The 20,407-nt window shown below is 52.2% G+C and overlaps 4 protein-coding genes across 9 annotated transcripts; 2 read left to right on the top strand and 2 right to left on the bottom strand.

Annotated features, from left to right (window-relative positions):
* Nucleotides 1-220: 220 nt before the first annotated feature.
* cdk13 (cyclin dependent kinase 13) lies at nucleotides 221-6,741 on the bottom strand. 4 transcript variants are annotated; one of them, XM_077735553.1, is made up of 14 exons: nucleotides 4,700-6,741; nucleotides 4,066-4,632; nucleotides 3,854-3,991; nucleotides 3,648-3,787; nucleotides 3,410-3,580; nucleotides 3,158-3,347; nucleotides 3,025-3,081; nucleotides 2,853-2,954; nucleotides 2,703-2,780; nucleotides 2,512-2,628; nucleotides 2,304-2,435; nucleotides 2,027-2,226; nucleotides 1,474-1,953; nucleotides 221-1,393 (listed from the first exon to the last, which is right to left on the bottom strand). In XM_077735553.1, exons 1-14 carry the CDS (start codon nucleotides 5,896-5,898, stop codon nucleotides 756-758), a joined length of 4,209 nt encoding a protein of 1,402 aa, XP_077591679.1. In that variant the 5' UTR covers nucleotides 5,899-6,741; the 3' UTR covers nucleotides 221-755. The 4 variants fall into 4 exon arrangements, with proteins under 4 accessions (XP_077591679.1, XP_077591681.1, XP_077591680.1 ...); XM_077735555.1 differs by having other exon boundaries at nucleotides 221-1,390; XM_077735554.1 differs by having other exon boundaries at nucleotides 4,066-4,629.
* A 408-nt stretch (nucleotides 6,742-7,149) lies between these two features.
* On the bottom strand, nucleotides 7,150-11,228 carry ralaa (v-ral simian leukemia viral oncogene homolog Aa (ras related)). 2 transcript variants are annotated; one of them, XM_077735560.1, is made up of 5 exons: nucleotides 10,953-11,228; nucleotides 10,073-10,257; nucleotides 9,789-9,997; nucleotides 9,445-9,619; nucleotides 7,150-9,369 (listed from the first exon to the last, which is right to left on the bottom strand). In XM_077735560.1, exons 2-5 carry the CDS (start codon nucleotides 10,184-10,186, stop codon nucleotides 9,247-9,249), a joined length of 621 nt encoding a protein of 206 aa, XP_077591686.1. In that variant the 5' UTR covers nucleotides 10,187-10,257; nucleotides 10,953-11,228; the 3' UTR covers nucleotides 7,150-9,246. The 2 variants fall into 2 exon arrangements, with proteins under 2 accessions (XP_077591686.1, XP_077591687.1); XM_077735561.1 differs by lacking the exon at nucleotides 10,953-11,228 and adding an exon at nucleotides 10,714-10,923.
* med1l (mediator complex subunit 1-like) lies at nucleotides 10,815-14,754 on the top strand. Of its 2 annotated transcripts, none has more exons than XM_077735558.1 (15): nucleotides 10,815-11,694; nucleotides 11,945-12,020; nucleotides 12,104-12,158; nucleotides 12,247-12,373; nucleotides 12,461-12,489; nucleotides 12,695-12,766; nucleotides 12,834-12,908; nucleotides 12,983-13,059; nucleotides 13,119-13,272; nucleotides 13,499-13,611; nucleotides 13,698-13,777; nucleotides 13,853-14,024; nucleotides 14,091-14,183; nucleotides 14,264-14,366; nucleotides 14,428-14,754. In XM_077735558.1, exons 1-15 carry the CDS (start codon nucleotides 11,611-11,613, stop codon nucleotides 14,492-14,494), a joined length of 1,377 nt encoding a protein of 458 aa, XP_077591684.1. In that variant the 5' UTR covers nucleotides 10,815-11,610; the 3' UTR covers nucleotides 14,495-14,754. The 2 variants fall into 2 exon arrangements, with proteins under 2 accessions (XP_077591684.1, XP_077591683.1); XM_077735557.1 differs by having other exon boundaries at nucleotides 10,821-11,694; nucleotides 13,695-13,777.
* Nucleotides 14,755-15,372: 618 nt separating this feature from the next.
* On the top strand, nucleotides 15,373-20,365 carry LOC144209922 (F-box/LRR-repeat protein 7). Its single transcript, XM_077736480.1, has 4 exons — nucleotides 15,373-15,666; nucleotides 16,881-16,967; nucleotides 18,647-19,195; nucleotides 19,600-20,365. Exons 1-4 carry the CDS (start codon nucleotides 15,585-15,587, stop codon nucleotides 20,355-20,357), a joined length of 1,476 nt encoding a protein of 491 aa, XP_077592606.1. The 5' UTR covers nucleotides 15,373-15,584; the 3' UTR covers nucleotides 20,358-20,365.
* Nucleotides 20,366-20,407: the final 42 nt, after the last annotated feature.

The raw sequence follows: 20,407 nt of genomic DNA, 5'->3' as shown, positions 1-20,407 counted from the left end.
CTGAATGTTATTACATCTTTCACTTCCTTGTAGGCCATGAATTTCAAAGTACTTTACACATGACTCGAAGGGAATGTGCCAAAGAAACAAAAGCTGACCGTAAAGAAAGGCTTCTTTGAGTTGCCGGGGCACTTTTATCCGCTCGATACTTTGTGTTCACCTCTAAAGCGCGTCATCGGGCGGCGGCTGAGGACACAAACAGTCAAACAATGGCGTCAGATGACATTGAAAAATACTCTTTATAGGAACTGAAAAGACCATAGCTATACACGGTGGCATTTTCTCGTATAATAAACACTTGCCAAAAGGAAAAGGGCGCGGGATAGATTGTTTTCTTAATACCAAAAAAAAAAAAGAAAAAGAAGAAATCTCTGGTTTGATCATTTTTTATCCTCTCTTTCGCCATTTTCTCTTCCGTGTGCCAGCGGTCCAGTCGCATATCTGGACAAACGCACCCAAAAGAAAAACAAATCAAGACAAAAATCATACAAAGATGAGGCAAAAAGAGCCACGTGGGGGGTCACGTGGCGCGTCGCTCTATGTCTTTGTCCGTCACTAAAAGTTTTGAAGCCTACTGGAGTCCGTAGTGCAAATCTTGAACGGGAGCAAGCGGCTGTCGCGCCAAACGTACCGGCCCGCTAACTGACGCTCGTCGTCGCTTCAAAAGAGAACAAACAAATGACAAAAAAACGTGTCACAACGGTCCCAGTCGGGTGGAAGTCAGGCTCCTCCCACTCGGGGCTCCCTGAGAAGGTTCAGAAGGGCAGCCCTCGTCCCCGGATGGCGGAGGCCACGTGAGGCGTGAAGCCCAGGGGCACCTGCGGCGAGGGGGACGGCGAGGCCCAGGCGTGGCCCGGCGGCGGGTGAGGCGGGGCGTGGTTGTACAAGTGGAGCGCGTTGGGAGGGCCCTCCACCGCCAGGGGGGTGTACTCGAAGCGGTGGTCCTTGTCCCCGGCGAACATCATCCCGGGGGGGACGGCGGGGGCCGCGCCGGGGGGCGCGAAAAGTTCCGGGGGCGCCGCCGCCGTGGGGACGGGCCCGCCGAACGCTTCCCTTAGGGAGCGAGGGGGTAGCCCCGCCCCCATGACGTGACCCATGAAGCTGTCCCCGAAGCCGGCGGGAGTGAACTGGGGAGGCGGCGGGTGGCTGAAGTCGCCGCCGTAGCCGGGGCCCTCGGCGGTGGGGAGGGCCGGGTAGTCGGGCTCGGGGGGGCGGGCGCCCCCGTTGCCGCCGCCGTCTCCGCTCCCGGCCGTGGCGACGGGAGGCGCGTGGCCGGGCTTGGGTTCGGGCGGCGGCCGCCTGTAGTCCAGGTCGGCGTGCGGGGGGGCCGGCTCCGGGGGCTCGGGCGGTCTCTGGTCCGGGGGGAGGATGGGGACGGCGCCCGCGTCGACTGCTGCCAGAAAGACAAAAAAAGGGTCAATTTCCAAGCCAGATTCCATTTCAAGGTTAGGGTCAAAAGTCAAAGCGGTTTACCGGGCGAGACCGGGCTGGACTTCGGAGGAGGTAGTTTGGCCTCGGGGGCAGCGGCGCCCACCGTCCGGGAGCTGGTGCCGCCACCAGAGGACTCTGCGCCATCTTTTCCGTCTTCCTGCCTCTGAGCCTGCAGCAGCTGAGCCAGCAGCATGGTGACGGCCGTCTGGGTGGCTGCGGCCGCCGCCGCCGCGTCGCCCTCGGGCGCCGGAAGTGGCGACGGGGGCTTGGGCATGGGCGGGGTGCGTGGCACGCCCACCGGAGCGGCCGGCTGCGGGGGCGCCGCCGGCGGCGGGGCGGGCTCGGTCGCCTCGGCGGGCGCTGCCGGAGGCGGGGCTTTGGAGGGCTGCTGCGGCGTTTCTTGATGGACTTTGGGCGCCTGGAAAAAGTGGGCGGGGTTGGCCCCGCTGTTGGGGGGGCCCAGGAGGTTGAGCAGGACGGCCAGCTGCTCCTGGGTCAGCTGGGAGTTGGGACCCTTGGCGTCTGCAACATCGGCAAAATAACTCAATGCGGGGAATCCATCAAAACAGACTAGAAGTACTTTGTGTGCACTGACCCAGGATGGCCGAAGCCGCCGCGCCCGGCGCTTTGACACCGCCCGCCGCGGGGAAGCCCTGCGGGGTGTTGCTGCGACTGTCGTCCAGGCCCAACTCTTTGCGGGGCGCCTTGGGAGGAAGGGCCAGATCCTCGGGCACCTGCTTCTGCCGCCGCCGCTTCTTGCTCCACAGCTCGTGGCAGTCTTGCCACAGCGGAAGACTGCCGACGGCGGAGAGGCGGGGTCAGGGCCGGGAGACGCTCGCCGGCCGGCGTCTCCCTGAGGGGGAGGGACTTACTCGGGCGGGGGCATCTTGTCCGGGTCCACGTCCTTGAGGAAGTCGCAGCTCAGCGCCTGCTCGCCCGTGCAGCGCTTGCCGGGGTCCAGGTTGAGCATGTGGTCGAAGAGGTCCAGCGCGGTGGGCGGGATGCTGAGGAGGGGGGGGGACAGTTGGGTTTTTGGGGCGCACAACTCTGTCTCATGGAAACAAAAAACAAAGCACTCACAAGGCAAACTCCTCACGCAGTCGTCGCCGGTACTGCTTCTTGGGTTTCATGGTGTTGAAGAAAGGGAGCTTGATGACGTCGGGCCACACCGCCGGACACGGGCTGCCGCAGATCCGGCTAGAAAGCACAGTCGCTCGCTTTCAAAAATGGGGACCCTAAAAGGGAGCCATCTTGGTGGGGGCAAATTGTACCTGATCAACTCCAACTGGGCCAGCTCCTGGTTGGCTTGAAAGATGGGCTTTTTGGTGAAAAGTTCCCCCAGGATGCATCTGTCAAAAGACCACCGCTAGAGAGAGGCCATTTTGGCTCACCGGAAAAGAAGAGCGCGTCGCCATTCTTACCCGCAGCTCCAGACATCGATGGCCGGCGTGTACCTCTCTTCGCCCAGCAGGAGCTCCGGGGGGCGGTACCACAACGTGATGACTTTGTTGGTGTACGGTCGACTGACAACAACGAGACGCGGACATTGAGCGCCGGAGCAAAAGCCCACTTTGCCGACCGAGTGACCCTCACCTCTCCTCCGAGTTGTACAGGCGAGCCAAACCAAAGTCCGCCAGCTTGATCTGGCCTCTGCCGAGGAGAGAGAGAGAGGGGGAAAAAAGGCCGTTAGGAACGCTCCCCAAAAACAATGGCGTGGAGCACCCACTTGTTGTTGAGGAGGATGTTGGAGCACTTGATGTCACGATGCAGGAAATTCTTCTTGTGGCAGTAGTCCAGGCCCTCCAGCAGCTGCCGCATGAACGACTTGATGTGGCTCTCGTTGAAGTGCACCAGGCCCGACTCCAGCAGGCCCATCAGGTCGTGGTCCATGTACTCGAAGACCAGGTAGAAGGCGCCTGCCGGCCCAAAAGGCCACGTCAAACCCGGGGCTTGTCGGAACGAGGGGACGGCGACCGACCTTTGTCGTTTTTAAAGTCCAGCGCGTCCTCCTTGTCGGTGACAATCTCCTTCATGTTGATGATGCTCTTGTGGTTGAGCTGGCGCAAGATCTTGATCTCTCGGATGGCCGTGATGGGGAAGCCCTCCTTCTCGTTGTCCAGTCGCACCTTCTTCAAGGCCACCATCTCCCCTGTGGACAAGACCGGTACATTTAACCCCAGGCCAAAGTTTCTCCTCCTGGTTTTACTCCTACTCACCCGTGTCTTTGTCTTTGGCTTTGTAGACCTGGCCGTACGTGCCCTCGCCCGTGATGCCGATGATTTCAAACTTGTCCACGCAACGCTTGCCCCAGTCGATTTCCGTCTCTTTAATCTCGCCGTATCTCGGCCCGCACATCCTGAACGAGAGACACTGTGAGTTGCCACCACAAAATGAGCGGAAAGACAAAAGAACTTGAACTCACCTGGGTCTCCTGCGCGGCGTCTGGCCTTTTTTATCGTCGGCCGGGCTGCGCGGCGAAGACGTGCGGCTGGAGATGAGCGGCGGGAGCGGCAGGTCGGCCAGGAGTTGACGGCCCTTGCGCTCAGATTTTTTCTTGGCGCTGGGGAGGAAAAAAAAGGCTGAGATTAACGGAGAGAAAAGGCGAGCGGTGACAGCGACGCGGCCGAATGCTACCTTTCGCCTTTGTCCATTTGCTCCAGGACGCTCAGGGGTAACGGGAGGTTGATGACGCCGGCGGCAAAGCTCGCGTCGGCTTTGTCGGGCACCGCCGCCGCCGCTTTCCTCCTGGAGTCCTCTTTGGCCTTGGCATTCTTGTCCCGGGCGGCGGGCGCCTCCGTGGCTTTCTTGGAAGGCGACGGAGTGGACGCGGGAGCCGACGCGGGAGCCGACGTGGGAGCCGCCGAGGGAGCGCGCGGGCCTCCCTTTTCCGGAGGCGGCGAGGGCGGGCGTCCCTTCCGGGCGACGTGCTCGGTCTTGGGGCTAGGCTGGGGAGCCGAAGAGGAGGCGGTGGCGACGGCCTTGGCCGGGGCGGAGGCGGCGTCCCCGGCACTTTTGGCCTTGGCGGCGGCGGCCTTGGCCTTCTTCTGCTTGCTGAGCTCGGCCGCCAGGCTACTCTTGAAGGTGAGCGTGCCGGGCGAGAGGCTGGAGGGCCGGCTTCGCGAGCGCGACTTGCGGTGGCGCCCGCGGGAAGGTCCCATCGATGTGTACGGGCTCCGGCTGCGGGACCTCGCCGTGCGCCTGCTGCCAAAAAAGCTTTGGTTAATGCTCTCCATTCACTCCTTTAAAAAAAATGAACGTTTGGACTCACCGGACGTCCGGACTCGGGCTGAGGGACTTCCTGTACGGACTCCGCGACCTCCGCCGACCCCCGTACGGACTGGAGACGAACTCGCCTTGCTCGTAGGGACTGTGGCGCCCGTAACTGGGAGAGCGCCGCCAGTTGGCGGGGCTGGCGGGCGAGCGCTTCCTCTTGACGGTCGGGTAGGAGCCGGGCGACTTGGCCGCGCCGTAGGCGCCGCCGTCACGGCCGTAGTAGCCCAACGCCGGGGAGCTTCTCTTGCCGGGGTAGGTGGGGCTTCTCCTGGAGACGTGGTTGTAACCGGGCGGGGACTGGTAGCCGTACGGGTACGACGTCCCATAGGGACTTTCGGCCTTCAGCCCCGGGCTCCTCCTGTAGGAGCGCGCTTCGTCGTCCCGGTACGACTGCGGGGGGACGTCTCTGTACGCCGACGGCGGTTCTCTGTACGCCGACGGCGGTTCTTTGTATGCCGACGGCGGTTCTTTGTAAGCCGACGGCGGATCTTTGTCCGCCCGCGTTTTGCTCCGTTGCCTCTTGGAGTCCCGTTTTTCCGACTGCGACGGCGGGGCGCCGGAGGCCTTCTTGCCGTTCTTGTCGTCGGCCTTGGGACCGGCGTCTCGTCTGTTCCTCGAGACGCCGGGGACGTGGCCGGGGCCCAGCCCGGCTCGCACCTTGGATTCGCGCCCCCGGGCGGGGCGCTCCTTCCTGCGGCCGGAGGCCGGCTTGCTCCTCGGCGCTCTGGCGCGCCGCTCCTCGGCGGGGAACAGGTCCTCGCGCTCCCTGAAGTGGGACGGCGCCCCGTCGAAGTCGCCAAAGTCGCTCAGCCGGTCGGCGGAGAAGCGGGCGGCGCGGGGGTCCGCCTTGGGCGAGGGGCTCCCGGAGAAGCGCTCCGACTGGGAGCTGACGTCGTCGTACTCCACCGCGGTCCCGAGTTCTGCCTCCTTGCCGAAAGTGCCGTGTCTGCTGTCGTTGACCATCCCTTCCGTCACCCCCACGGGCCACGCGTCCCTGTCCTTGCCCTGCTTGCGTCTCTTGCGACGGGACGCCGAAGAGCGTCTCTTGTCCCGGCGCGGGTCCCGAGGAGCCGCGCCGCTGGCCGGCTTGCTGGCCGGCTTACTGGCATTCTGGCGTCTGTCCTGCCGGCTAGCACTTCTCTGGGCGGAGGGACTGCGGCCGCGGCCATCCCGCAGCACGTCCGAATTCGGCATTGATCAACACAGTCGCACAACACCGCCACCGCCACCCCCCCACCGCGCTCAATCCCCCCGAAATACTTCTAATCGACTACCCTGGCTGTCGTGCGGCCGAACATAATAACAGCAGGCCGGTTAGCAGGCTAATTCACGTTTGGCAGGCGAGATCACGAGCTTAACGTTAGCATCACAAAGCTAGCGAGAAGCTGTTTTCGACTCGTACTTAATCACGAAGCGGTTCTTCCACGCGTGCACGCGCGCGCACGCGACATATGACATGAAGCTAGCGGTCAAAATCCAGGTTGATAGTTATCAACAGTTCGTTAGCGCGTGCTAAATTAGCCCCCGGCGGCTAACGGAGCCCCGCGACACATCGCGTACCGACAGGCAGACAAAAGTGCAGGCCCGAGGCCCGTCCGGGTTTAAGACCCCGGTTCCGTTGACACGCCACCGGCACTACGAGCGAGTACTCCCATTCACTGTCGAGTAAAGAAAAAAAGACGAAAACAAACAAAAAAAGGGAGACTTATCCCTCTTCTGACGGGGAACGAGGAAGTGAGGCGACGGTGAAGCTTTCTTGTATCTCCCCCGTCTCGGCGTGGACTTCCAGCCGTCAAAAAGCGTCGTCCTCCGGGGTGTGTTCTGCTCCGGCCGGTGGCGTCATGGTCGCCGAAGACGCCGCGCGTCGCTTTAGAAGGCCGAAGCGAGCGCAGGTGCTCATAGAAAGGAAGTTGTCCGACGGTGTCAACTTTGTTGGCGCCGTGGTGCTAATGCTACTGCTAAAGACTCGTCGGGCCGCAGACGAGCTTTCAAACTCCAGGCCTCGTGCGCCGGCGTCAGCCAATCACAGGCGAGCTCGTATCGACGTGCCCTGTGACGTCACCGCCGAGGGAACCCCTGATCACTACTTGAATAAGCACATAGGAACATAAACTCGGTTTATACGTGTTATATGAGTCATTTTGATAGGAATTGATACGCTTTCAATTCTGGGACTTTTTGTTTTGCATCTCCTGTGATAATCCGGGTTACAGGAGTGTTTCTTGGGCATGAAATAGCAGTCCAATGCAGTTGTAATATTGTTTAAAATCAATGAAATGCAGTGCAATTCACCTATATTCATTTATATTCTTGTTTATTGTTTTTGATTTCTCACCAGCCACTTTCATGTTTGTTTTATCAATCATTTAAGGATTGCTTTACAAGTATTTCTAATGTTGTCTCCGTTTTAGGCTAATAAATGGAATATAGTTAACCAGCCATTCATTAGTCATATCACCTTTATTTTCCATTTCCATAGACACACATTCGCATAGACACACACACATTCACACACATCCACACACACACCAAAATTGAAATGTAAGCATCACCTCTTGCTCTCAGACAGCTTTAGGCTACATTAGTGGTTATGTTTACAACCCCCCCCAAAAAATCAAGTAAACATGAAGGTAGCGTTTCAAACATGCCCCATCACCCAAACCAAACATTGACATATTCTATATAGTACAATTTCTATAGCAATAATATAAAAAGACAAAAAAAATTGGCTTTGTCGGCACGCTGGGCGCCATTGACCATGATAAATGTCCAATCGCGTGGTGACCAATCATCTTTTGCCTTGTGAATTTAAAGGAGTGGATCACCCGTCGACGTCCAATCCATTCAGAGGGGGACAGTCGGAAAGGGCGACCTTTCGTTCCCTGCCATTCCTCCCTTTCCAAATGGATTGGACGCCTAGCAATGGTGGACGTTGATCGCTGTCAATGGCAGTGAACAAGTTAACCATCACGTCCTAAAAAGGAAACAAAGTGGAAAAATGGCGGATGACATGCCTCAATGGCGGCCATCTTGGGTAGGGGGCCATACAGGAAAAAACTCACGGTACATAATTGCTTTTTTAAATTTTTTAATTAAATCTTTTAATCTTTTTAAAGTTAAGCCATAAGCACTACACTGGATGTTATTTGTTGTCGTAGTATTAGCAGTAGTAGTAGTAGTTTAGCAATGAAAGCACACTAACGATGCAGATACACTATTTAAATCTCACACTTGAAAAAAGTCCATTTCGGGCCGTCGTGTGCTGGAAATGAGCCCTTAAATTAAAACAAAATATTTATATATGTTCTGGCGCGCCTGCTAACGCATTAGCTTCCCCAAACTCTCTGCGAGGTGTGCTTTTTTCATAAATACAAACCGCGGGCGTTCTTTTGCATTTTCCGTCAAAGGAGGGTTTTAAACATAAATGGCAAAAAAACAAAAATGGGAGGCGCGTGTTTTGAAAATATGCCGTTTTTCTTGTTGCATAGACTCCAGGAAGGGAGCGTGGCGAAAAACGGGATCAACAAAATAAAAGCACTGGCTCAGTCAATCGCAAAGAAAAGGAAGGAAGGAATAGTTTGGGGAGATTTACTTCATTTATGCACGACAACTGGGATGCTAAGCACATCTTTTGTTACATTATTATTATTAGAAACTCAATTTTAGCTTGGACTTCAGACCTTTTGTTTTATTTCAATAGAATCACCCACAGGGGTTTGGTCATAAAAAAAATGTTTTAGGGCGCTTTAACTTTTGTGGAAGTCTTCTATGTTGGAAAAGTGGGCACTTTGCGTGTTAGCTAGCTAGCTAGTCCTTTTCTTTGGTGCTTTTCAATCTGTCTGACACTTTTTTAAATTGAAATTGGGTATTTTCCATGGCTCACTTAGCAGCAATGAGGAACCGCTTTTGTGCGGGTTGTCATCCAATTTGCAGTTTCCTCTATTTTGACTGGTTTTGGTCCAATTAGCTTAGCGGCAACCTTTGTGATGCTAGCGCAGAGACCAGGCTAGCCTGTTTAAGCACCACAAGATGAACAAAATATTAGAAATCATAATAATTAAAAAAAATAGGTGAAATGATAGAACTAAGAAGTGCAAATATTTGTGCATTGAAATGATTTCGGCGGGGAAAATTGGGCACCTTAGTGTTTTTTTTTGGGAGCGGAATTCATTAAAAGGGCGCTGCTGGGTCTCCCAGTCCAAATAGATTGGACGTCAAAGGCGTGGAATGAGTTAGTCGTCACGATTTCAATTAAATCTGTATTTTTCTTTTTAGCCTTTAGCGTATATGATTTCCCACTCACTACCTCTTTTCAATCATCTTAGACGTACTATTTTCCTTCACTTGAGCCTATTTTAACTTCATTTAAAACAGGCGACGGGAGGGTACGGACCATTTTGGGATGTCCAAAACATAAAGTGGAAGGTGGGATTGAAATAAAAGGTCTGAGAAATGTAGCGTATTTACACGAGCAGCTCTCTGGCTTGGTTTTTTTTTGTCGAGTTTTTTTTTTTTTTTTTTGCTGTGTGGTGGGGCCACTTACTATAAAATACAACACCTCTCCCGAATACGCTTAGCCAAACTTTTGCTTTTCTTCTTGCCGTTCTTCTCTTTGCTGTCCTCCATCTTCCTGGCTCGGATTTCGCGCATCAGATCGAAGAAGACCTGGCGAGGAGAGAGAGGAGAACATGGTGGGAAAATGCCAGATATTTATAGAGGTGGCATTTGACGTAAACGGACCTTGTCCACGTTGGCCCGGGTTTTGGCCGAGGTCTCCACGTAGCAGACCCCCCACTGCTCGGCGCGGGCCTTGGCCTCTTCGGCGCTCAACTGCCGCCGGTCGTCCAGGTCCGACTTGTTGCCCACCAGGAGGAAAGGCACGTTCTCGTCCTCCTTCACTCGCAGGATTTGCTCTCTAGGAAACAAAAAAACAAATAAATATAAATATTGTTCATTTTGGAGCATTGTGGCATTATTTTTTTATAATTTTCTGTTGATGTTAGGGCATTTTGGGATCACTTTATGATCATTTTTGGAAATAACGCTGATCAAATGAGGAGTAGGAGGAGCTACTATTGACGCACCTGAAATCGACAGTGGCGGCAAAGGACTCGAGTTCGGTGATGGAGAAGACGCAAAGAAATCCCTCGCCGCTGCGGAAATAGTTGTCGCGGATGGCGGCGTAGTCCTCCTGCCCGGCCGTGTCCAGGATGTCGATCTGGACCTCCTCGCCGTCCAGGACCACTTTTTTTCTGTAGCTGTCCGCTTTGGTGGGCTCGTAGTCTTCTACAAACTATGGAAAAAAGGAAATACTTGTTCTTTTGTGATATATGAATGGGGGACGGCGGCGTCCGGTTGGTCGGCTCACCTCGTCGTACATGAACTGCAGCGTGAGGGCCGACTTCCCCACGCCGCCGCTGCCCACCATGATGACTTTGTGGAGGGCTAAAGAATTTTGCCCTTTGGGTTTAGCAGCAGCCATGGCTCCGTCTTCACAGATGGGGGATTTCAAACCAAGTCTGGTTAGATTAATGCCACTCAAGCTTTAAATCTCTGAAACAAACACAATGACAAACTATATTGACTCTTTTTTTTATCATCCATGGTAATGAGATGCCATCATTTAGGAGGCTACTAGTTGAAACACGTGGTTTTAGCCAACAGGAATCTGCCAACTAGGCGAAACTAAAGAAAGATAAGCACCAGTCGCCATGTGAAACCATTAGATTCGTTCTTATAATACAGTAAATGTGACGTCATGTAATACACTAGTAAGATGTGTCATTTCAGTGACAGGTGTTTTATTATTACAACATGAAAACTCGCTCGATATACGCCTCTTCAGTCATCTGAGACGTCAAAAGAAATATATAATAGGCGTAAAATAAGAGGCAACACCAGTATTATGCACTACGGCTAAAAAAATCGGGGGAAATGTTTCAAAAGTAGGGTATTTGCTTAAGGCACGGCAGGAGGGATAACGAACCAAATGCTCAATCTCAGCCTTACTAGAAGGATGAAAAATAAAAAAAGACACGGTTTGGAATGGAGGAAAAGCAATGAGGAAATGCTAGCCAGCAACAGATGTTCGTCCGGTTCCTCGGTGTCCGCCCGGCACCGATGGCGACGGCGGAGGCGGCCACTAGGGCGGGCGGGCATTTAAACAGCAGGCTAAACAGAGGCTAGTCACAAGTCAACGATGACATGCTAAGCACGCAGCATTCGGCGAGAGATGGAACATTACCTACCGGAAACGGCCTGAGATTCCGCGTCGGTTCCGACTCGGGCGAGTGCTGAAATGTGTGTGGGGAAACAAAAAAAGGAGACTTTCTAGCGAGCCGCTCGTTAGCTCATGGCTAGTTCCAGCAGGTAGCTCGAGCAGTTAGCAGCAGGGATGTGACAGGCGGGCGACGGGCTGGGCTCAACTCGGTAATACTCGGCTTTAATCGGCTTTTTCCGTCTCGGTGAGCCTCCGCCCAGTCTCCCGAGAGAGAGAGAGACGAGGGAGCCCGAGTAGCTTTCGGAAACACTCGACTATTTCCGACTCGGTGAGCCTCCTCCCCATTGACAACATGTAGTCAACAAAGAATGTATTTTGAAATCAAAAGGGAGTACATTTCAACACAAATGATCACACTTTTTATGGACCTATTGAAAACGTTGGGCATCAAAGCACAGACTTTTAACTATTTTGACCCATTTAAGAGCACTTGAGGAACAACATTTCACCAATTTATTTAATTATATGCAGCTGTTTTTGATGAGAATAGTTTTGATTTGATATAAAGACATAGCAGCCCATAAGACTTGGCTTTCATTTCAAACTGTATTCAGTTGTAATTGGTGCATGCCCTTTAAAAGCCTGAACCCTAACCAGGAAATTAGAAGAATTGATTAGACTGAGCAATGAACTCCATTTTATTGCATCTGCATTCAAAGTATGCAACAAAAAATTGGAATGACACTTTCCAGCTGGTGAGAAGATGCATGGTAAGTGATTTAAAAAAGCTGGGAATGTCTTGGACAGCATGCTAACCAATTATTTGGACCGTGAGGTCATGTGTTGCCTCACATGCATCCCATTGGATTCCCTTCCAACCTGAATTTCCCGGCGCTAATCGTACACTTGTCACGAAAAGGAACAAAGTGTGTTTACATAAAGATTCCCTTTGTCACGTCCATGTTCCATTGTTGTTTGTCTGCCGTCTCTCCCCCACCCTTCTCGTCCATCTGGTGGCAGGACAAACGGCGAGATGACTCGAAACCCTGTCAGGCCATCGTGGGAGCTCTCGAAAGGCTCCAACAGGTGTTTAACGGTAAACAAAAGAGAGCTGAATGGCGAGCGTTGGGTAAACATGGCTAATGTTTCCCCCCCTAAAAACAACAACGTTGCATTCAGGGTCTTCTATGAACGTCACACGATCTCGTTTGGAGCTCGCTGCCCGACAACACGGGTAACCAGAGGACGCCATTTCTGGTGTGTGGGCCTTCTGATTGGGCCAACAAAGCATTGCCTTTTTCTTTTTTTTTGTTAAATGGCAGACTTGGTTTCCATTTCACGGAGGCCACTTGCTACCTGACGGCCGAGCTGTTCTACCTGGAGGTGACCCTCCTGCCGTGCGGTAGCGTGGAGGGGGTCAAGGTGGCGCCGCACGGAAGAGACCCAGATGTGTGTTCTGGCCGTGCATCCTTTTGTAAATGCTGTCTTTCTTTTAAGTTCAGCTTTTAACTATATGTTGGAAAAAATATCTTTCAGAGTAGTGAATTCCTCCTGCAGCCTCTCAGGTAGGCCACAAAATGTCCAAAAAGTCCAATAATAATAAAAAATACAAAAATAACTCATTTTGAAGCTTCTGTTTCGGCAAAGCATTAATAAAACGTTTTAAAATGTTTTTTTGTAGGTGAAATTCCAACGCAGTGGACATGTACTTGAGCAGACCACCAGAGAGAGCCGCGAATAATTGTGATGTGATTGGTCTACCCACAACAGGTCCAAAAACTTTGCAGAGTTCTCCACTAAACTCCAAGATGTCGTCAGCATGTACGACATCCCTGGAGAGAGGTATTCATATTTGCAGTATTTAGTCATCAAATACTTGCTGTTTGACTCATGTTTGTTTTGATTTTAGTGAGAGCAAATTGAAGCTATTTGCAGCTCTGCAACATGTCTGGAAAGACTTGCGAGCCATGTCCCATTGGCCCAGGTACGCCCAACCCACTCCCAATTAAATGTCAACAAAACTTGCTATATTCCTTATTTAAAAAGAAATGCTTTCAGGGTGGGAGGAGACGCCGAGCAGACGACGGACAACGTTAACGACGGCTTGCTGGGTCGCTTAGAGGCCGAAAAATCAGGTGACATGCAATATATGACGGACTGAAATTGTTTAAATATATATTTTTTTCTCCTTCAGATTGTCCTTTGACCATCCATTTGGACTCTGTCATGAGTAATGAAGAGAACAGCCATAAAATGTCCGTCCTGGTGACCGTGGCGCCCAGTCATGCCATCCAAAAACTCCAAGTGGCATCGGTGGTCCAGTTGCCTTTACAATTGGACCTGGAAGGGTAATGCTGGATTTCCTGTCACAATTTCCATATCATTTCCAGTGTGTATTCTCCATGGGCTCGCGTGGGTTTTCTCCGGGTACCCCGGCTTGCTCCCACATGCTCGCCTAGCCCTTGCTATGACCGGGTATCCTGTAGTGAGCTGGGATTTCAATCACTTTTAAGTCTCATGGGTTGTCATTGGCCGGAATGGACGACCAATCCATTTTGTGTTTTTCCTGGTCAGTTTTCCCATACTGGAGCCACCCACCCAAGAGTTTCCCGCCTGCTTTGTGCTTCGCTTGCAACCGCCGTTGCCCTTGAGCAAGTCTTTTTTGCACAAGATCCACCAGATTACAGGTCAAAACCAGTAAAAAATATCAAATAGAAACCCACATTTTCACCACACACGAGTGTCTTTACGTCTGCGTTTTCTTGGCTAGAAGTTGTAGTAAGAGACACTGACCTGCAGTGGACGCCACTTCCTCATCTTCTGTGGAGAGGCGAGGACGGCTGCTCGGATGCGGTATGGAAAGACTCGCGTGCTCTATAGTTTCTGAGTCTGGGGAAACGACGGGGCCATTTGATGCCTTGGGTTCAGGTGAGAGATTTCGTCTTTCCCGGAGAGGCGTGGAGAGCGCCATCTGGCGCGGGGATGCTGATGGAAGCCGTGCCTTTCGGGACCGCCGCCCACGTGCCGCGCCTGCTGGAGGTTCTGCGCCACCAGGCCGCCGTCAACGCCGTTTTGGCGAGCTGCGCCCACAAAACTGAAGGTAGGAAAACATAGGTTCATTTCCATTTGCCTCATATTTAGCTAAATGCATTTGCTTCCGTTTCAGGTGAGGAGGAGCTAGCTTTCGAAGTACGTCCAGAGACGGACGTTAGCTTTTCTGTGACTTTCCAGCTTCCCAAAAAGGATTCCCTGGCCATTTGTGAGACGCTTTTTATCTTTTATTTTTGCTTAAACTCCCAAAGTGCCTCCCCTTTTTAACCAAATACTCATTTTTGACAGTAATGGTGAGTCTTCCGGATGCAAACCGGATCACGTGCAAACTATACGGACTGGGGACGGATGCGGCCATCTTGGAGGAATACCTGAGCGGCGTCATCAAGCGGTATTTGTCCACAGGGTGAACAAAGGCGCAAAACTTGGACTCAAGTGGGTTTCCCCGATAGGTGCCCGTCAATCCCACTGGCCCTCCGAGCCTTGTATGGAAAGTTGAGCCCTCCCGCTGACCTTTGACCCCGCGAGCCAAGCCACCACGGAGGAGATGGCGGGATTGTGTACGTTCTTATTTTGGGCCTTCAATAAAGATGACTTGTTGTGAAATTCTGTCTCTGCCAAAACTGAATTTTAGGCTCAGTTGGGTGCGATTAAGAAGATTTGGGGAGTGTTTAAAAGCCGTGAATTGCGCAGTTGGCAAGTGGCGAGGTATCCAATGACCTGGACGACGTCTATTTTTAGAAACGTTCCAAAACGTGCGGTTAAAGCAGCGACTGCCATCATTTCCAGCAAATGCCGGTGAAGGAATTTTGGTTTTGTTTTGACTGAGATGTGTGCCACTTTAAAAATATTGGATGTCTTGTTGAACATGGCAGGCCTCAAGTTGGCACTACTAAGCCTAAACTGACATTTATTACACTTCTATTTGTCTATTTTGTTTGTCGTTGTATTTGTGCTTGTTCACTTAGTGGTGAAGCCTTAAAACATTATCATGACAATAAAAAGTATCCAATTCAATTGCCTGGGACTTTTAAAAGTCACAATCTATTTGTATTCCCCTTTTGTATGCAAATGAGCACTCCCAAACCGCACGTTATTGCGACGTCCGCCTATTGTTCCAGCACATTTCCCAGCTGTGCTACTGTCTCTTTAAATCGAGAGGAAGGCCAACTCGCGTGCCTTTAATAATACGCGCGCACGCGCACACGGGCGGCCCACAGAAGTCCTTCCAAAAAAGGAAAGATGCCTACAGCTGGAATTGACGGTGTAAGTAACTGACGGCCATCTTGGCTCAGACGATTTCAGTCGGTGAATGGCTCCGTCTCAAAATGGCCGCCGGAGCGAGCTCCAGACATCTAGCTTTGTATATGAGTGCATCTAGGAGGCGGACGGCGACAGCTGCTTGCCATTTAGGGCGACTCCACTCCCTTTTTTTACTTTTCCGCTCGTGTGCGCATGTGTGGAAAAGTGAGCGAGACAGAAAAGAGAGAGAGACAGAGGTCAGGAGAAGAGAAGAGACAGGAGGATGTAGAGCAGACGCACCGCTGGATAAGGAAAAAGAAGAAGGAAAAAGAGGAGGAAAAGAGGCCTCACATTTGGACACATCTGGATGAGCATTTGGACTTTTGGTCCGCTGGACTATGTTTTCTCTCAAATGGGTGCCAACAACGGAAAACTCTATGGAAGCGAGGGTAAGTTTTGCAAACTTGACTGGCCAGGCAAGGCAACCAATTTGCCATTTTAATAAGCTCTTAATCCACTTGCATGGGCGGAAACAACAGATCGCGGAGAACTTTCTTTCTCCATTCAAATGAAAAGTTATTACAGGATGGGGGACGCACAAGCGCAGGAAAACAAATCAGTTGCAGTAACAATGCGGGTGCCCCCCCCCCCCCCAACCCCCCAGGAAAAAAATGGATTGTCAAAAAAGTATAGTACACTTGTGTAACTCCAATACAAGTTTATAAACAACAAACTCTCCAAAAATAAAGACCGAATATTCAGTCTCCATCAGAACAAAAACAACAACTTAATGCCATAACAATGAGAAGGTGATGGGAGGGTTTTGAAATTATTTTTCTGGCAGAAAGTGATCTACTGCTCCAATTTGACGCCTTCCAGTTTATCTTGTAGATAAGCAGAAGCACCAAGTGCTTCACCCCAATGGAATGCGCTTCAAATCCAGAGTGAAATGACTTTTTTAGGGGGCCCTTTTGGATAGCATAACCCGCGTTATCGTCTGGAGATTTGGAACGGCGTCATTGCCCTAAATATGCCTACCTCGGGGACAAATGACGTCCCTAAGCCAATAACTCCCCCCAAAAAAAACAAAATGACAAAATCAATTTATGGCTGGACGTCCAATTCATTTGAAGTGGGAGGACTGACCGAACTTTTCCTAGCGATGAACTCTCTTTAACTCATGGGAGAAAGGCTAAAGGGCCAACTTGATGTCATGTGGGCCGGACCATCAAAGATAACATATTTATTTTAGATTTTTTTTAATAAATGGATTAAAAGAAGTGTATTAAAAGCCCTGACTATTCCGTTTTTTTATAGATCTAAAACAATGTTTACTTGAGCTTTTTTATGTATTTTTAGATTTTACAAAATGATTTTTAAACTAAAAACACAGAAAAAATGGATTAAAAAATGACAATTATTTATTTAAAAGGGGATAAATCAGGAAATTTAATATACATCTATATCTATCCTAAAACAGAAAGTCGCCACTTCTGATTGACTTTCCCGGACCGCATAAAATATTGTGGCGGGCCAGATTTGGCCCCCGGGCCGCCACTTTGACACCTGTGGACCATATTACGTTTTTTTCTTAATCCCCTAGGCTCTTTTGAATAAAAATACAAATGTTTTTATTAAAAAAAACTGTGTGACTTTTTTTTAGGCAAGGGTAGCTCCAGCATCTCGTCCGACCTGAGTTCCGGCACCCCGAGCGGCGACGTTCCCAAGAATGCGACTCCCAGCGAAGAAGGTACGAGCATCTGTTGCTCATTTAGCCCCCACTCTTCCCCTCTTTCTCCCCCCCCCCTTTTTTTCTCATCCACGTTTGCCGCTGCCTATTTTGGGAAAAAGCCTTCCTCAGATGACCCTCCAAACGCCAACCAGCAGGAATTTCGTACATTCCGCAGACTCGGGGGGGAAAAAAAAGGGACCGTCGTCGTGGTCGTCACGGCCACGACGCTAACGACAAAGGACGGCACGCGTCGAGCGGTCGTCGCTAGCGAAGGGAACGGCGCCGGTTAGCGCTGGAGCGGAAAAGTAGGCCGGATTTAAGCTTCTTATACGGGCCTGTCGTCGTGTTTTCAGCACTTGTTGCTGGCGCAATAAAAAACAGGCAGCGGTTTGGACAGCCCTGAAATAATTAGCGGAGGGTGAAGAAAGGAGCACAAGGACTTTGTTTTAAAAGAAGTCGGACAAAAAGGAAGGAAGGAAGGAAGGAAGAGAGGAGGGGGCGGGGCCAGCTGGGGTGCTAGAGTGCACCAGCAGACTCAAAAGTCACTCTTTTTACACATTTTACTACTATTATTTACACTTTAGCATTGAAGTATTTTATTATATCCCACCCGAGAAAAACTTTTTTTAAATATGTTCTTGAAAATATAAAAATAAAAGATGATATTCTTAGATTTTGTGGACTATTGTCTTTTGCGAGGCGCGTCTGGTCCGTTCCCGCTAAATTTGCCGGACAGCGGCGGCGAAATGTCCGCCTGTGGGGCGGCGGTAATGACACGCTAGCACTTAGCTCCCGCCTAATTACAACCCGCCGGCGGTTTCCAGCGCTACCGTAAAAAGCCTGGAGATGTATCCCCGCTCGTAAACTCTGTTGAGGCGAACTCGCGTTAAGCTAATTACAAGACGTCGCCGCCGCCGCCGTGTCGTTGAGGCCGTGGAGTTTGCTTGTTGCGTGGTTTTTCTCTGGGTACTGCGCTTTAGCTCCTGCATCCCAATAAACATGCAGGCTAGGATAATTGTATGCTAAATTGTCTTTGGCCACATGTAGTTGGTTATTTGGTGCCTAAATGCAGCTGGGATAAGCTCCAGCACCCTCTGGGAACCTCATGAGGCCAAAAAACTTTCTATCACGTGGGTCTTCTGAACATTAAGAATGTAGTTTGGTTGAAGCGTAATACGTGTAGTATGGGCGGGCGTCCGTTGGCACACGGCGAGCGAGTCGCACGCCGCGTGTCCGGCGGACGTTGACGGTGAACGCCAGCGGGGCGTCCCTCCCGATGGTTATTCCAGAAGCCGGCGTGATGATTTGCCCAGACGTTTGCGGAACAAGTCACCTGAGTGCGTGCCACGGAAAGCTTTCAAACATCTGACTTTTAAAACATGCCTGCCTGGAAATTTACATTTTTAAACGCTTTATGGAGATATTTATTCCAGTTAGGGTTAGAGACAGCATGTGACGTTGACTTCATTCATGAATAAATTGTCTGGAATCTGTTTGGGAAGCGCTGAGAGAAAAATCCATCCCAACATCTGTTCTTCGCTTTGGATGGTGGAAGAAAAAGTCCAGCGCCAATAAATGTCATTCTGTCCAATTGTTTTTAACTGGATGGAACCAGTGACCAAATGATTAAATATTGACCAAAAATGACTCTTTATATTTAAAAAATAATCATAATAAACTTGATTTTTCCCTCCCAGGTTTGGACTCCAGCCCGCGTACTCGGAGAACGCCCAGCCCCGGCCTCAAGTCCTCCTCCTCGTCTTCGTCGGCGGCGTCCGGCCACGGGCGCTCGCCGTCGGCGCCGGAGCGACCCCGGCCCGGCGCCCGCCCCGGGGCCCGCTCGCCGGCGGAGCTGCTGCCGGACCTCCTGCTACTGGAAATCTTCTCGCATCTCTCCAGCAAGCAGTTGTGCCGCTGCGCCCGCGTTTGCCGGCGCTGGCACGAGCTGGCGTGGGACCCGAGGCTGTGGCGCGCCCTGCGGCTCTCCGGCGAGCAGCTGCACGCCGACCGGGCCCTGCGGGCGTTGACGCAGCGGCTGTGCCGGGACACGCCCCACGTGTGCCTGACCCTGGAGACGGTGGCGCTGGCCGGCTGCCGGCGACTCAGCGACCGCGGCATGCGCGTGCTGGCGCAGCGCTGCCCCGAGCTGCGCCACCTAGAGGTGGCCGGCTGCCACGACGTCTCCGACCAGGCCGTCTTTGAGGTGGTGTCGCGATGCCCCGGCTTGGAGCACTTGGACCTTTCGGGTAAGTGGAAAATTCAGCTAGCTTTTCGACATTTTTAAAGGTAAAACTGTCTGGTTTTCCACTTTTTAGTTCAACATTGATATCAATTTGTAATTCTACTTCCCGTATAAAGTCCTATATTTAGATTTATCTTATAAATGAATTAAAAGAACTGGATTAAAAGCCCTGAAGTTTTTCTATAGATCTAAAACAATGTTTATTTGAGCTTTTTTAATCTATTTTTAGATTTTGCAAAATGATTTTTGAACTAAAAACTCAGAAAAAAAAGATTACTTTCTCGGGCCGCACAAAATGAGGCGGCGGGCCAGATTTGGCCCCCGGGCCGCCACTTTGACACCCTTTTTTGCACATGGCATGTTTTACAGCGTTGAGAAATTTCTATCGATTCTGATTTTCTTTTTCAGGCTGCTCCAAGGTGACTTGCATCAGCCTGAGCCCCGAGGGATGCCCGCCATCGGCGCCGCCGCCCCCGCCATCGCCGTTACCGCCCTCCCTACAGACCTCCATCCGCTACCTGGACATGAGCGACTGCTGCCGGCTGGAGGACGAGGGCCTCCGCGTGATCGCCGCCCACTGCCCGCGTCTGACTCACCTGTACCTGCGGCGTTGCGCCCGCCTGAGCGACGAGGCGCTTCGCCACCTGGCCCCCCGCTGCCCGTCCCTGCGCGAGCTCAGCCTGAGCGACTGCCATCTGCTGGGCGATTTCGGCCTGCGCGAGGTGGCCCGCCTGGAGGGCCGCCTTCGCTACCTGAGCGTGGCGCACTGCCCGCGCGTGACCGACGTGGGCCTGCGCTACGTGGCCCGCTACTGCCCCAAGTTGCGTTACCTGAACGCCCGCGGCTGCGAGGGCCTGACCGACCAGGGTTTGGGACACCTGGCGCGCGGTTGCCCCAAGCTCAAGTCGCTGGACGTGGGCAAGTGCCCGCTGGTGTCCGACGCCGGGCTGGAGCAGCTGGCGCCGTGCTGCGCCGCCCTCCGCCGCCTGGGCCTGCGGGCTTGCGTGAGCGTGACGGGGCGGGGCTTGCGGGCGCTGGCGCTCCACTGCGCCCAGTTGCAGCTGCTCAACGTGCAGGAATGCGAGGTGGCGCCCGACGCGTTGCGTTTTGTGCGCCGCCATTGCCGAAAGTGCGTCATCGAGCACACCGACCCCGCCTTCTATTGATGCAAAACTGCGCCAAAAGTGGAAATTGACGTGAGGGCTCCCTAAAAATT

Source organism: Stigmatopora nigra, chromosome 16 (assembly GCF_051989575.1).
Source record: "Stigmatopora nigra isolate UIUO_SnigA chromosome 16, RoL_Snig_1.1, whole genome shotgun sequence".
NCBI lineage: Eukaryota > Metazoa > Chordata > Actinopteri > Syngnathiformes > Syngnathidae > Stigmatopora > Stigmatopora nigra.
Note: the sequence above shows the minus strand (reverse complement) of the source record. Positions and strands in the feature narration are given on the sequence as shown.

What these genes read in the sequence shown, in the direction of transcription:
- cdk13 (XM_077735553.1), bottom strand. Translation starts at nt 5,898, where the DNA reads ATGCCGAATTCGGACGTGCTGCGGGATGGCCGCGGCCGCAGTCCCTCC. An exon ending in AGCCCGAGTCCGGACGTCCG is followed by an intron (nt 4,633 to 4,699) that starts GTGAGTCCAAAC and finishes CTTTTTTGGCAG; the next exon opens with CAGGCGCACGGCGAGGTCCC. An exon ending in AACATCCTCCTCAACAACAA is followed by an intron (nt 3,082 to 3,157) that starts GTGGGTGCTCCA and finishes TCTCCTCGGCAG; the next exon opens with AGGCCAGATCAAGCTGGCGG.
- LOC144209922 (XM_077736480.1), top strand. Translation starts at nt 15,585, where the DNA reads ATGAGCATTTGGACTTTTGGTCCGCTGGACTATGTTTTCTCTCAAATG. An exon ending in TGCGACTCCCAGCGAAGAAG is followed by an intron (nt 16,968 to 18,646) that starts GTACGAGCATCT and finishes TTTCCCTCCCAG; the next exon opens with GTTTGGACTCCAGCCCGCGT. An exon ending in GGAGCACTTGGACCTTTCGG is followed by an intron (nt 19,196 to 19,599) that starts GTAAGTGGAAAA and finishes TTTCTTTTTCAG; the next exon opens with GCTGCTCCAAGGTGACTTGC.
- med1l (XM_077735557.1), top strand. Translation starts at nt 11,611, where the DNA reads ATGAACTCCATTTTATTGCATCTGCATTCAAAGTATGCAACAAAAAAT. An exon ending in CTGCGCCCACAAAACTGAAG is followed by an intron (nt 14,025 to 14,090) that starts GTAGGAAAACAT and finishes CTTCCGTTTCAG; the next exon opens with GTGAGGAGGAGCTAGCTTTC. An exon ending in CTGAGCGGCGTCATCAAGCG is followed by an intron (nt 14,367 to 14,427) that starts GTATTTGTCCAC and finishes TTTCCCCGATAG; the next exon opens with GTGCCCGTCAATCCCACTGG.
- ralaa (XM_077735560.1), bottom strand. Translation starts at nt 10,186, where the DNA reads ATGGCTGCTGCTAAACCCAAAGGGCAAAATTCTTTAGCCCTCCACAAA. An exon ending in TGCAGTTCATGTACGACGAG is followed by an intron (nt 9,998 to 10,072) that starts GTGAGCCGACCA and finishes TTTTTTCCATAG; the next exon opens with TTTGTAGAAGACTACGAGCC. An exon ending in CCCGGGCCAACGTGGACAAG is followed by an intron (nt 9,370 to 9,444) that starts GTCCGTTTACGT and finishes TCTCCTCGCCAG; the next exon opens with GTCTTCTTCGATCTGATGCG.